General features: G+C 44.5%; 1 protein-coding gene across 2 annotated transcripts in view; it reads left to right on the top strand.

Moving 5' to 3' along the window:
• Positions 1 to 6,104: 6,104 nt before the first annotated feature.
• Cfap92 (cilia and flagella associated protein 92 (putative)) overlaps positions 6,105 to 14,382 on the top strand; it is a 61,275-nt gene continuing 52,997 nt past the window's right edge. For both annotated transcript variants that reach the window (XM_050165415.1, XM_050165413.1), the window contains exons 1-4: positions 6,105 to 6,184; positions 6,719 to 7,004; positions 10,830 to 11,020; positions 11,938 to 12,142. In XM_050165415.1, coding sequence (XP_050021372.1) covers positions 6,740 to 7,004; positions 10,830 to 11,020; positions 11,938 to 12,142 — 661 coding nt within the window. In that variant the 5' untranslated portion in view covers positions 6,105 to 6,184; positions 6,719 to 6,739. The remainder of the gene's footprint in view (positions 6,185 to 6,718; positions 7,005 to 10,829; positions 11,021 to 11,937; positions 12,143 to 14,382) is intronic.

Below are 14,382 nucleotides of genomic sequence, written 5' to 3'. Positions count from 1 at the left end.
CGGCTTCTGTTTTAGCTGCCTCCCCATGGTTGCCACAGCAAATGGCATCATGGCATGTTGCTTTCTATGCATTTGTGTGTGTGTGTGTTCATAAATGATATATGTCTTTTATTGGCGCATGAGTTTTAAAGCAACCCTTATACCACATCGTGTGTGAGCCTCACACATGGCCTGAGCCACTCTGGACTGGAGACCTGGTGCTCCCATGACCATCACAAAGTAGTACTTGATTGTTTGGCTTTGCACGCGCATACTTGTGTGAATATGAACTCACAGCTTCAAAAGGGAAAACTGCCTCTAACAGGCATCTGTGGGTTTTGAGTGTTTTCTGGCCCCATGATGTTGGAGCCCCCATGGCGCCAGATGTTGGGAGTGAAAAGTACTTCCTGCAGGACCCGCAAGTCCTGGCCCTGGAGCTTAATCTGGGTCCCTAAAGCAAGTGGCTGGGGACTCCTGTCTTTGCAGATGAGCCTGGTTTTATTTCATGACAGTTTTGAAGGCTGATAGCTCAGCCTAAGATGCTACATACACCATTCCCAGCCCCATGTTGTTGACTGCTCTGGTGAAGGACTCCCTAAAACTGTGGCTTTCCTGGGCCAGTCAGTACTGAAAACAAAGCTTTTCAGTGTCTTCCCATGGAGCTGTTGCCCAGCCTCCCGCGGCTTAGTGGGGGAGGGATTTATAATGGCGTGCTGTTAGGTCTGTCTATCTGTGGGCTGTGTTACTAGGCACCCCTGAAACAATCCCACTTGGACCCAGAAGGCTTTTGTTGGAGGTTCAAAGGCGTGCAAACTCCGAAGGTTTGTGGTTCCTTTGTACGTGCTGGGGGGTTGGATGTCTGTGGCGGAGAACTGAAGTCCAGTCAAAGAAGTCACTTTTGAAGTCACTTCAGTATTGTTTGAGCTGCTTCCAATGGTGTTCAAAGAGCCGTTACAAAGTCTAGAAATATACTAAGAAGCAAAAGTCACCCGAGATCCTGCCACCACCTAATCCTCAGTGTATCTGTGATGTATTTATTCTACATTATTCCTTGTATTGTAGCATGAAAGATTTTGGGGGGGGTTATTAGTACTGCTTTGTGGTGGGGCTCACAGCACATCTTTCAGGATCTTCTAAAAGGGTAAAGTTAGCATTTTGTAAATTAAGAGGCCAGCAATTTGCTCATGAATCTGTGATACGGGAAGGGCTTGGTGGAGACAATTCCGCTCTATGTAGTGGCAGCCACTATGCTTATAGGCCCGGGGGCTGACAATGGCAGTTGGGTGGGAGCTGTCAGAACAGCTCCATGCAAGCCTTGTGTGGCCGTCTGTATTTGTTGACAATATGGAGGCTATATTTGTGGATAAGGCCCCAGACATGACAGCAACAGAGTTTGCAGGAGCTGACTTCACATGGTATTGCTTCCCATGAACTTTATTGAATGGGGTGGTCTTACGTTGTTTGTCTAACCCACCGATGGGAGGAGTGTTGACCACACAAAGGAAAAAGAGCATGTGAGAGGGTGTCTGAGAGGAGGCTTAGCTCAGAAAACACAGTGGCACTGGTCCCTAAGCCCTGAAGGCCTGGAGAGAAGCCTTAATATCATTAGCATATTATTCTTATTAGCATGTTACTGCTAGCATTACTGTTAGGCTGGGAACTTATCAAGGGCCTGGCACATACTGGGCAAGCTCTTCACTATTGAGCTTTATGTTCTTACTTTTTATTTTGAGACAGTATTGGTCTTGAATATATGTTGTGGCCCAAGATCGCGTTGAACTTGTGATTCTCTTGCCTTGGTCTTTTGAGTAGCTGGGATGACGGGCCTGTGCCACCCAGTCCGGGAAATCTCATTTTTGATGCATTCTGGGTAACACCAATGTGCATTTAGGGTGGGCTTTGGCTCTTTGGCCTAGAGCTATGGCCTCTCACCCTGAGCCTGTAGAGTACGGCTGCTCCCCTAGGAAATGTGATCACAGGCACTTTGGACTCTCTTTTTTTTTTTAAGATTTATTTATTTATTTATTATGTACAGTGTTCTGTCTGCATGTACACCTGCAGGGCAGAAGAGGGCACCAGATCTCATCTGACAGATGATTGTGAGCCACAATGTATGTGGTTGCTGGGAACTGAACTCAGATCCTCTGGAAGAACAGCCAGTGCTTTTAACCGCTGAGCCATCTCTCCAGCCCTGTACTTTGGACTCTTACCAGACCACCATGATCATGCTCCCTTTTCACATCTTTTTGCACACACACACACACACACACACACACACACACACACACTTCCTGGGAGTGACCTGCCCAGTTTGGCTGTGCCTTACTGCTGAGGTACCTACCTCCCCTTACCAGTAGCTGATGGTATGAAGGAGTAAAGCCAGACTTCAAGTTGGTTTTAGTAATAGAGTAAAAACAAGCCATGTAAAGATGGAATATACACAGAGTGTCTGGATTATGTATATTATTGTGTTTTCTTTGAAGTTTTTGACCGTGAAGGAGATAAGTAACTAACATCTATACTTTAAAGGTATCTTGACTTTAGAATTTGAGTCTAAGGATATGTTGCTTTGGAAAATAGGCTCTTCTTTTGTTTCCACAGAGCATGAGAACTTGTGGAATCCTTCCAGACTAATATGGTTTTATGGACTAAGACCTCCTGAAAGGTTGTCTTGAACACCCTCAAAAATTAAAATAAACAGCAGGAAGAAGTTTGAACAGAACTACACCCATATTCCCAAATACTGTTTATAAATATTCTTTTACATTTAAAGGGGATATGCTATAGAGATTTCCATTGGTATGGATCTTGGTTTATTGATACAAATTTAAGGTCAATTTTGTTATACTGTGTATATGTATTTCTGCTCTTGATTAAGGTATTGTGCTTGTACAGCTCATTTAAAAATTTAATGTGATGTATAATGTAAAAAATATAGGTATCATAGCCATCTATATATAGAGATATATTTCAGTTAGATGGGTATTCTTCAAGTCTTTCAGAGACCTTCAGAATATGGCATTTAAAATGCTTTAATAACTTAGGACTTTTCAGGACAATGAGACACATCTGCTCCTCGCAGCACCAGCTACTTCAAGAGGAAGATGGGCATTGAAGAGGCTCCTCATGGAGTTTGCTAGCCATTTGGGCCAGGGACTGCTTGATGAAATGGACATGCAGGACTCACAGAGAAATGACTGCTTCATGAAAGAGTCTGCCAGACATTCTGCAGGACACAGAAGAAAGTGACTGACAAACTGCCAATATAGGTGGACTGTCTTTGAAATTTCCTGTCTCATGGAAAAGTCTGCTGGATACTATGGGCCAGTAGGCTGAATATGTATGCCTCAGTGGTACAGAAGAACTTTGGGTGGTTTTCCAGGCAGCAAGATGTTTCTGTCATTTCTAGAGTTTTGGAAGTTGCTTACAATGAACTTCCTGTTTACTTAGGTAATATTATATCCTTCTGGAGTCTTTGATAGAGTTGAAGAATTTATAGTGATAGTTATAGTTTTATTAGTTATAATAAAAGATAAAGTAGATATACATATTGTAACTATAATTCTTGCTTGATACCTGTTTTGTTATATGTAATTTTATTATGTTGAAGATAAAGCCTTCCTTTTCATTTAAACACAAAAGGGAGGTGATGTGGGATTTTCCTCTGTATGCTGTTATTACCATTAATGAATAAAGAAACTGCTTTGGACCTATAGCAGGGCAGAACTTAGGTAGGCAGGGAAAACTAAACTGAATGCTGGGAGAAAAAAAAGGAGGTGGAGTTAGAGGGAAGCCATGTAGCCCCACCCGAGCCAGATGGAGCTTTAACAGGTAAGCCACAGCCACATGGCGATACACAGATTAATATAAATGGGTTCAATTAATATGTAAGAGTTAGCCAATAAGAAGCTAGAGCTAATAGGGCCAAGCAGAGATTTAAATAATACATAGTTTCTGTGTGATTATTTTGGTTTCTGGGCAGCAGGGAAACAAACAAGCGGCCTCCTTCAATAGTGGGCAATAAAATCTTGACACCCAGTAAGACTTGTTCCTGATTTTAAATAGGCTCCCTGCTATTTAATTCAGGAAGTAGATATTCGAAAATATCCTGAGATGAAAAGAAAGGATAAATATGCTTAATTCTGATGCAGAGCTGAATTTACCAATTGGCTCATTATTTTAAGGGCATGTGGGTTCTTGGAAATGTGAGTCCTCCAGCCTCTGCACCAGTAGCATATGTATTTGCACTGTGCTGGCTGGTTTTGTGTATCAACTTGACACAAGCTAGAGTCATCAGAGAGAACATGCCTCCATGAGATCCAGCTGTAAGGCATTTTCTCAAGTAGTGATCATTGCAGGAGGGCCCAGTTCATGGTGGTGGTGCCGTCCCTGGGCTGGTGGTCCCGGTTCTATAAGAAGGTAGGCTGAGCAAGCTAGGTGAAACAAGCCAGTAAGCAGCACCCCTCCATGCCCTCTGCATCAGCTCCTGTTTCTGGGATCCTGCTCTGTTTGAGTTCCTGTCCTGACTTCCTTCAGTGATGAACAGCAGTGTTGAAGTGCAGGCCAAATAAGCCCTTTCCTGCTCAACTTGCTCTTTGGTTATGATGTTTCATTGCAGCACTAGAAACCATAACCAGATAAGCACTTAATAAAAGTAACTGCTTAAGTTAAATATTAAAGGACCCTTCGGTGGGAAATCAGAGTCGAAGTGGTTGGTGGACCCTGAGTGGGGATCCTTTGTCTGCTCCTGCTGACGGTACTGCCAGCTGCTCTTGCTTCCTGCTGGCTTTGGGAGCTGTTGAATCTCAGTAGCTTTTGGTTCTTCCAGTACCGTATGTATTTTCAGCACGCCTTGGTTCACAGAGGCGAACTTCAGGATGCTGGAGCTGTGGGCAAGCAAATCGGCTTTCAGTGTGGACTCCCTTACAGTTTTCCTCACGGTTCAGGTTTTATCTTGATTTAACCCGAGGGTTCCATTCAGTCTGCAGTATTCTGGAATGCACCATCTCATCTAGACAAGTGTGTTCTGGGAGACTTGGGACCCTGTTCCAGCTCCAATTCGACTGAAGTTCTGCTGTTTGACTTAAAGTAGGTCATAGTTCAACTTCAGACTTTACTTTTCTCGGCAACCCAGTGTGTATGGGTGGAGCCTTGTGTCCCACTTTTTTTTTTTAAACCAACTAAATTGGTTGATGAGTAGGAACACTCCCTCACTAGAAGACCTACCCCCCCTTCCCCACCCCCGCCCCGCCCCGTCCCTTTGGGCTGTGTGCCAAGAGTCATCTCATTGTTCATCAGTTTTCTCTGAGCTTGTCTGAGTCTTCACCCCTCTAGGCATTGTCTCCATCATTTCTTCTGCATGGGTTTTCTTGCTTTCATTACTCTGTCTGCCTGGCTGTTGAAGTCCATCCCTGTCCTGTCTGACCAATCAATCCACTGTGGGTTGCTCCTCTTTGGCTCAGGCCACTTGGTGTGTTGTGGTCTTCCGGGTCAGGGGCAGAAGTTAGGGTGCTTAGCCAAGGTGCTTCAGTGGAGGAGCGCAGGTTTTGGTGGCCAGGAGTCTAGGTTTTAGGCCATGCTGTAACGTTTTTTGCGGTGGGTAGAATGTTTACCCTTCTAACCCCGTATTCTCATCTCAGGGAAACGGAATTTTCACGATATTTTTAGGACATCAGCCCCAGAAGCAGGAAATCTAACCAGAGGTTTTTTTGGGTCTGAGTATGTAGAGACAGACCATCTCTTCTTTTACCTTTATTTAAGCTTGGGAGGCGAGAGTGGGTGGAGCTATCGAGAGAATCCAGCAGCCAGGCGCACAATAGGTATGGAGTTCAGAATGACAGTTTTTTATATATATGGGTAAATGGACGAAGGGGTAAAGGCAATAGCTTTCCGAATCTGCCTTTCACCTTTTTGACTGGTCTGGTGCACCAAGGCCACGCAGAAGCCGCGTCGCGAGAAGCCCCTCCTCGACTGCCAGCCCAAATAGTGAGTTCAAAAAAAGATTCCCAGAGCCTGCAGGCAGGAGCCGAACTCAGTCGGGGGAAGAAAGCCCCGCCCCCAGCCGTGGGCTGAGGTCTCCTGGCAACCGCCTAACAAAAGTCCCTTTGGGATCTGCTACCCTTAGGCGCCTGCGCTCAGCTTCCCTGATCAGAGTGGCTGCAACTGCGCAGCAGGTGCAGGAACCAACAAGTGTGCCTACTCACAGGTAACCCTTGAACTTGGGTTCAGTCTCTATTTCTCCTCAGATGCCCCAGGTTCCCCAGGCACCGACTTTCTAGCAGTCAGGGTCTTGTGGCTAGAAACCTGAGTGATACCTGAGCCAGAGTTCTCCGTGTCTTGCCTCAGGGCTTGTTGTTAGGGTCCTGTGTGTACCAAGGTGCCCGGCTCAGTTCCCCTTTCTGCGAGTGGCAGCTGTCCTGTGCTGGGGCCACATCCAGGACGCTGCCTCAGCCTCTTGAGAGGAGTCAGAGCTTCGGGTGCTTCCTGGGTCAGCGGTGACCTAAGCTCGCCTGGATCTGTATGTCCAGAGCACCCACTGACCAACTCCTCACTCCTAAGAGAGGAGTAGCTGGGCTCAGGTCAGAAGAACATCACTGATTGTCACCCATTCCTGCTCCCCAAATGTGGAACTCTCCACTGAAGCCTGGGGCATTGGAAATAAGACAGAGATGGGCCTGGGACGGTGCGGCTTCCTGCGCTGGGCAGGTTTACTCCTGGGGTCTTTGCTGTCTCCCACCAGGATCTTCTAGTGCTGCACAACATGGCCCTGCAGGCCTGGGACTGGGAGGAAGAGGACAGAGCAAGCGTGGGGCCCCTCTCCTCCATGGCTAGTGCTTACCAGTCTGCAAGCGAGTATGAGACGGAGGAGTACCTAAAATCCAGAACCCCAGCCCATGAGTGGGACTCTGAGGACCAGTTCAGCAGCCTGCACTCCTCGGAGGGGACGTCCTGCCCCTTTACCCCTGATGTCCCCCAGGTTGTCCCCTGCAGATTCGTCATCTCGCTGGCCTTCCCTGCACTAACAGGTAGGTGCTAAAGGGGAACTTTCCTTGTGCACAAGGCAACAGGACGCTGCTGCTGGCTGCCTCGGGCTGAGGGCGCATAGCCCGCCTCCTTTCTCTCCACCCAGTCCCCTTTCATGGAGCGTGGCTGGCACCAACTGAGGCAGAGGTCAGAAAAAGAACAGAAGATTCAGGGGGGGGCCAGCTGTTGGCTAGGCATGAAAGCAATTGTGTGACTCACCAAGTACACCAAGAAGCAGGTCATATTCATATTCTCTCTCTCTCTCTCTCTCTCTCTCTCTCTCTCTCTCTCTCTCTCTTTCCTCCCTACCTCCTCTTCTTCCCAGCTGAACAACTTTGCAGAAGATAAGACTTGATTCCCATAAACAGCTTGTTCATTACTCAATGCCTTTGTTCATTACTCAATGCCTTTCTTAAGATACATCCCAGATTCATTGACCAAAGTCTCTTGAGTCAAGAAATGTATCAATTTAGTAGGGTAGCAGACACAACAGGGGCCCACACTTGCTCATTGCAAATGGGAGCCATTGTTTTCCTCATCCGGTTGCCAGTCTAGGTTGGGCTTGGACAGGTGACCTTCCTTCCTCTGTTCCATATGTCTTTAGTTGTACTTCTTGTAGATGGGCTAGCCCCGCCACTTGTGTAGTCTGGACAGGCCTGTGCACACAGAGGGCTGACCTACTCTGTGATGGTTTATCTTGATCGCCAACTTGATGGGAATTTCACCATGGAAGCAGACAGCTGGTTGTGTCTATGAGGGGGGTTATCTGGGCTAGGTTAACTGAGGTGGAAGGCCAGCTCTAAATGTGGGCCTCACTGTTCTGTGGGCCAGAGTCCAGAAGTAAGAAGGAGAAAGGGAGCCAAGCACCAGCGTTCCTCCCTCTCTGCTTTCTGACTGTGGATACAATCTGGCCAACTACTACCTGCTTCCATGGTCATAACTCCCAGGGTCATGGTGGATTGTATCCTCTGGAACTGTGAGCCAAAAAGTCTGTAGGTGGCATAATAACCAGGCTAGCTTAATATGAAACAGCAAAATTTAATGAAGGAATAGCTTACAACACCAGGTATCCAGCGATGAGCAGGAGATTCAAAAACAGAGAGCCGCTCACTTTTGCCAGATTTATATGTAAACATTAGCCCAAGGCGAACACGCCCTCTAAAGGGCTGGACTATCCCTACATTTCCCCTTTTGTCTAAATAAGAAAGAACTAAACCAAATACAACTATATACAATAATAATAAATAATAAATATAACAAACAATATTGAGAACAAAAGTCTCTGTCATTTCTAGAGTTTTTTTTATTTCTTGTTTACTTAGGTAGTATTATATCCTTCTGGAGTCTTTGATGGAGTTGAAGAATGGATAGTTATAGTTTTCCTTAGTTATGATAAAAGATAAAGTAGATATAAATATTGTAACTGTAATTCTTGCTTGATAACTGTGTTGTTATATGTAATCTTAACTATGGTTAAGGTTAAAGCCTTTCTTTTTTGTTTAAACAGAAAAAGGGGAAATGATGTTGGAGTCTTCTGTTTTGTGTTGATTTCATTGGTTAAATAAAGAAACTGCCTTAGCCCTTTAATAGGACAGAAAATTAGGTAGGCGGAGTAGACAGAACAGAATTCTGGGAGAAAGAAGCTGAGTCAGGAGTCGCCATGATTCTCCCACCCGACACAGCCACAGGTTAAGATCTTCCCTGGTAAGCCACCTTGTGGGGTACACAGATTATTAGAAATGGGTTAGATCAATATGTAAGAGCTAGCCAGTAAGAGGCTGGAACTAATGGGCCAGGCAGTGTTTAAAAGAATACAGTTTTTGTGCAATTATTTTGGGTAAAGCTAGCCGAGTGGTGGGAAGCAGCCCCGCTTCTTATAACTCAACAAAGGACCTACTTCCCTAAGCTGCTTTGCTGGCATCTCACGCCAATGAGTTCAGTAACCAACAAATAGGCCACAGTTCTTTAAGTCTCTGGCTGCCTCCTGCTATTTTCGTTCCTGCTAGAGCAATTCACATGGTTCAGCAGGGGCAGAAAACAGTGCTTTAGCTTGTGATTCTCCATCCCTTCCTCCTCTAAGTACCCCCATTTGATTGACTCTTCTCCTTGCAATTCTGTTTTGTTATAATTGTGCTATCTGCTGGGGATTCAAACCTTTGTCATTGTGTGGGGACCTCCTCTTTCCATAGGTGCTTTTTTTTCCCCTTCTAAATCTTGGGCCTGTTGACATCAAGCAAAACAAACTGGAAAAATCATCTGTCCGAAACCAGCCAAATGAAAACCAGTGCTCAGCTGAGCAACCTTTGGCCTGCGTGTCCTTGCAGCACATCGTGGACACACTGTTCTTATTTTTATCATTTTCACCCAAGGGGATTTGCAGAACACATCTTCAGAACTTCACAAGACCCTTGACACAACTCTAGCAGGGAAACATGTCTAGATCCATTACTTCCTCCTTGTCTTAGTTTCTTTTTCTGTTGCTGTGATAACAATGCCCTGACAAATGCAACTTTTTTTTTCTGACTCAGTTCTACAGCCCATCAAGGCTGCAAGTCCCAGTGTTGCGAGCTTGACGGGCATTCACAGACAAGAGGCAGGGAGAGATGAGGAGTGCCCTGGCTCAGACCTCTTTTCCATATCTATAGCCCAGCATCCCAGCTGGGGAATGGTGCCTCCCACAGTGGGTGTGTCTTTCCATTTCAATCACATGTGTCCAGAGGCTCATCTCCCGGATGATTTCATATAAATCTTACAGGGATTTATTAGATTGAGCTACAGGATGTAGTCTGAGTAGCCCGACGATGGCTGTTTCGTACTAGAGAGCCAAGAATCTGGTAGTTGTTCAGTTCCTAGGGCTGGGTGTCTGCACAGTCCTGATCTGATGTTGAAGGCCTGGGGGATTCCTGAGAGCTGCTGGTCCTCAGTCTACTTTGGAGTTCTGAAGGCGTTGGTTCTGATATTGGAGAAGGAATGTCACCACAACAGCACAGATGGACTTGCCAGGGGGAATGAGAGCAAGGTAGCAAGAAGCAAAGTTTTCTTCTCTGTCCTTTTTTCTGCCACCAGAAAGTATTGCCCAGATTTGGGATGCATTTTCCTGTTTCAAATAATCTGATCAAGAAAATGTTTTGAAGGGGTGGCCAGCATCTTGGGTTTTAGTTAATTCTAGAGGCAGTCAACTTGATGATCAAGATTAGACATCACAACACCCTCAATATGGATACATTATCTATCTATCTATCTATCTATCTATCTATCTATCTATCTATCTATCTATCTATCTATCTAGTTTAGAAGTGAGATCCTGTAATCCTGGTTTACCACTTACATTTAAAAATGGATATATTAGACACTGTGTCTGAACAAGTGCTCCATCTCTCCTACCCCTCACTGGTGGATACTTGACTTGCTTCCAGAGTTTTTCAGTTACTATTCTTCAAAAGACAGCGCTCTCTCTCTCTCTCTCTCTCTCTCTCTCTCTCTCTCTCTCTCTCTCTCTTTCTCTGTGTGCACATGCTGTGTGCATGTGTGTCCATGTATATGTGGAAGCCAAAGGCCAGTCTTGCGTGCTGTTCCTCAGGATGTTTGCCTTATATTTTGAAATTCTCACTTGGCCTGAAACTTCATGATTGAGATAGGCTGGCTGGACTCCCAGGAAGCCCAGCTCTTACCTTCTACTACTTCCTGATAACAACAATGACCAGGATCACATGGACAGCTGGAGTCATTCCCAAACTACAGCCATGTTTCTTGCCTTTGGGGAGCTGTGGACTTAGATCTTCTTTCCCAAAGGTTAGAACAAGGCTCCTGAAACTTGTGTCTTCTAGGTCAAAAGGTAAAAACTGCAGGTTTTGCCGAGAAAAAGAAAACCCCTAAACCAGACAGCCGGGCTGCTGCCAAGGCTCGTCGATTCTACCACATTGAGTATTTTTTCCTGCCCGATGATATAGAACCCAAAAAAGTTGATGTTGTGTTGTTTCCTGGCGTGGCCAAAGTGTTTCTGGAGTCCGGAATAAAGGTGGGTGGTGTTCGTGTGTGTGTGTGTGTGTGGTGTGTATGTGTGTGTATATGTATGTGTATGTATATGTATGTGTGTGGTGTGTGTATGTGTGTGGTGTGTGTATGTGGGTGTGTATGTGTTGTGTGTGTGTTCGTGTGTGGTGTGTGGGTGTGTGCTTGTGGTGTGTACGTGTGTGTATATTTTCATGGAGTGTCACACTGAGGATGCAGAGGATGCCCCGCTGACATGCAGCAGACCCAATATTGGAGCTTTCTAGATATGTGGGATTATGGGTAATCTCATGAGTGAGATGCAGAATGGATGGCTTCTTCTTTAGATGGCTTTACCCTGTACTTTCTTGAATGTTTCATTAAACAAAGTTTCTGTTTTATTTTATTTTTTTAAAAGATTTATTTATTATGTATACAACATTCCTCCCATGTATGCTTGCATGCCAGAAAAGGGTACCAAATCTCATTACAGATGATTGTGAACCACCATGTGGTTGCTGGGAATTGAACTTAGGACCTCTGGAAGAGCAGTCAGTGCTCTTAACCACTGAGCCGTCTCTCCAGCCCTTTTATTTTATTTTTTAAGTACTGAGCACTCTTAGTATGTGTATATTATATACACATGTATGAGAATGTTCCATACATTCCAACATGCATGCACACATTGAAACTCCTGCAATGGTTTGGGAGTCACCGCTGGGAAGTAACCACCAGGGACACTATACATGCATTTGCTTAGATTTTAATTTTCAAGGAACTGGTGACCTTGACAGGGTCCAGTACACAGGAACCTACTTCCCTGGGATTTGGAGCTAGGAGAGAGGGTGTCATATCTGCTATGTTGTTGCTGGGGGTAGGCTGTGGGAAGAGCCTAGTCTGTAGGTTGGTCCTTCATTTCCCAGTCTCTGAATCGTGTTTACACAGACTGTGAAGCCATGGCGAGAAGATGACAAAATTTGGGTGTCTTGGAGCCAGACTTTCAATGTCAACATGACGAAGGAATTATTAAAGAAAATAAATTTCCACAAAATCACCTTGAACCTCTGGGACACCAAGGACAAAGTCTCTAAGAAGGTCAGATACCACCGACTGAAGACAGCCACTTACATGGAAGACCCAGAATCTTTCGGTAAGTCGGGTGCTTCGCTTGTATCTTAAGCGTTTCTGGCTACTTGTGTTTTCTCACCACAGGTTGGACATATCTAGCCCAGAAATCTAAAGTCTGAAGTGATGTCAGGTTTGGTACTTTTTGAGCGTTACCACGGTAGCTTAAGTGGAAAATTCCGCAGCTGAAGTCACGTGACAGATCGTGGTCAAAACAAAGGCTCATCAAAGTACCTTGTAATGTCTCCTCCAGACAACGAATGGAGTGTTCACACAGCATGGAGGAATCTCCTGTTTAGAGCTGGGTGGCTTTCCCTAGGGCACTTCATTTGTATATGAGAATATTCCAGAATCAGAAAAGAGTTCTAAATTCCAAGCATTTAAGATAGGGGATTTTGAATCTGTAATATCAGAGTAAAAGCCAATGCTCTTTGTGGCCTCATCATTAACCTGGAGCATCCAGTGCTCTCTGTGTGTCATCTACCCAGGACACCTGGGCAGTCGTGGCATGTCTGTGCACTTGGGCCATGTCTATTGCCTCCCTTACCTTTGCTTCCACAGCATCTCTGAGGTGAGTTACCATCACTAGCCTGTCTCCCCAAACTGATATTGTATGTTTACTCAAAGTTAAACAGGGATACCAAGAAACAAAAGAAGGGATTCTCTTGTGTGTACAGTTTAGTGGGAACGGGCACGTGTTGCATGTATGAGTTTCCGGGTTCTGTCTCTACTTCCAGGAAAAGAAAGAGACTTAAGAATTTTACCTCTTCCAGCTTTTTCCATTAAAGGAACAGTATATATTCACTAGATTAAAAAAAAAGTTAGAAATGTCTACAAAAAAGGAGGAAAAAGTAAAATCATACAGTGTCTGTCCGGAGATGGTCATTATTTATAGCCGCCCTGTGGATCTGTCTTTAAAGATACCTAGTGGACACCTTACCTCTTGTGAGGATAGAAACACCCTAAGAGGAGAGACAGATGCTGGAACTTTAGCCGGCAGAAAATTTCAATCCTTAACCTTTATGCTAAATGGCACCATGCTTGAGAATGTATCTCACTCACTTTCCTCCTGCGTGGCTGCCAGATTGTCACACTACTGAGGGTGCAGTGGGAGCAAACCCCACAGCCCTGGTTCACTCCAGTGATCGCACTGGAAGTCGTGGGGTCCCTGACTGTGGAAGCCTGAGGTGCCAAGGTAGCAGGAAAGCAGGCAATGTTGTGGTAACATTGGGAACTGGTAAATCCCAGCTCCCAACCCATGTGAACATGAATTTGAGTGGCTGCAAAGATGACCTCAGATACAGCTCAAGAGATATACTTCATTGAATCCAAAAACACATTAGAAAAATCATCTGCCATGATCAAGTCGGCTTCATCCCAGAGATGCAGGGATGGTTCAACATATGAAAACCTGTCAATATAATCCACCATATAAATAAACTGAAAAATAAAACTACATGATCATCTCATTAGATGCTGAAAAAGACTTTGACAAAATACAAAATTCCTTCATGAAAAAGGTCTTGGAGAGAAGGAATAAAAGGAACATACCTAAACATAATAAAGGCAATATACAGCAAGCTAACAGCCAACATCAAACTAAATGGAGAGAAACTCACAGCAATCCCACTGAAATCAGGAACAAGACAAGGTTGTCCACTTTCTCCATATGTATTCAATATAGTTCTTGGGGTCCTAGCCAGAGCAATAAGACACCAAAGGGAGATCAAGGGGACACAAATCAGATAAGAAGTCAAACTCTCACTGTTTGCTGATGATATTACTATAGTTTACATACGCGACCCCAAAAATTCTACCGAGGAACTTCTACAACTCATCAACACTTTTAGTAATGTAGCAAAATACAAGATTAACTAAAAAAAATCAGTATCCCTCCTGTACACAGATGATAAATGGGCTGATAAAGAAATCAGAGAAATATCACCTTTCACAATAGCCACAAATAAATAAATAAAATATTTTGGAATAACTCCAACAAAACAAGTGGAAGGCTTGTATGACAAAAATTTTAAATCTTTGAAGAAAGAAATTGAAGAAAACACCAGAAAACGGAAAGATCTTCCATGCTCTTGGGTAGGTAGAATTAACATAGTAAAAATGGCAATCTAAACAAAAGCAATTTACAGATTCAATGCAATGACTATAAAAATCCCAGCAAAATTATTCACAGATCTCTAAAGAGCAATACTCAACTTCATATAGAAAAGCAAAAAGCTCAGGATAACCAAAATAATACCGTACAAT

Source organism: Alexandromys fortis, unplaced genomic scaffold, assembly GCF_014885135.2.
Source record: "Alexandromys fortis isolate MF-2015 unplaced genomic scaffold, M_Fortis_MF-2015_v1.1 scaffold_158, whole genome shotgun sequence".
Classification (NCBI taxonomy): Eukaryota; Metazoa; Chordata; class Mammalia; order Rodentia; family Cricetidae; genus Alexandromys; species Alexandromys fortis.
This window is presented reverse-complemented; position numbering and strand designations above follow the sequence as displayed.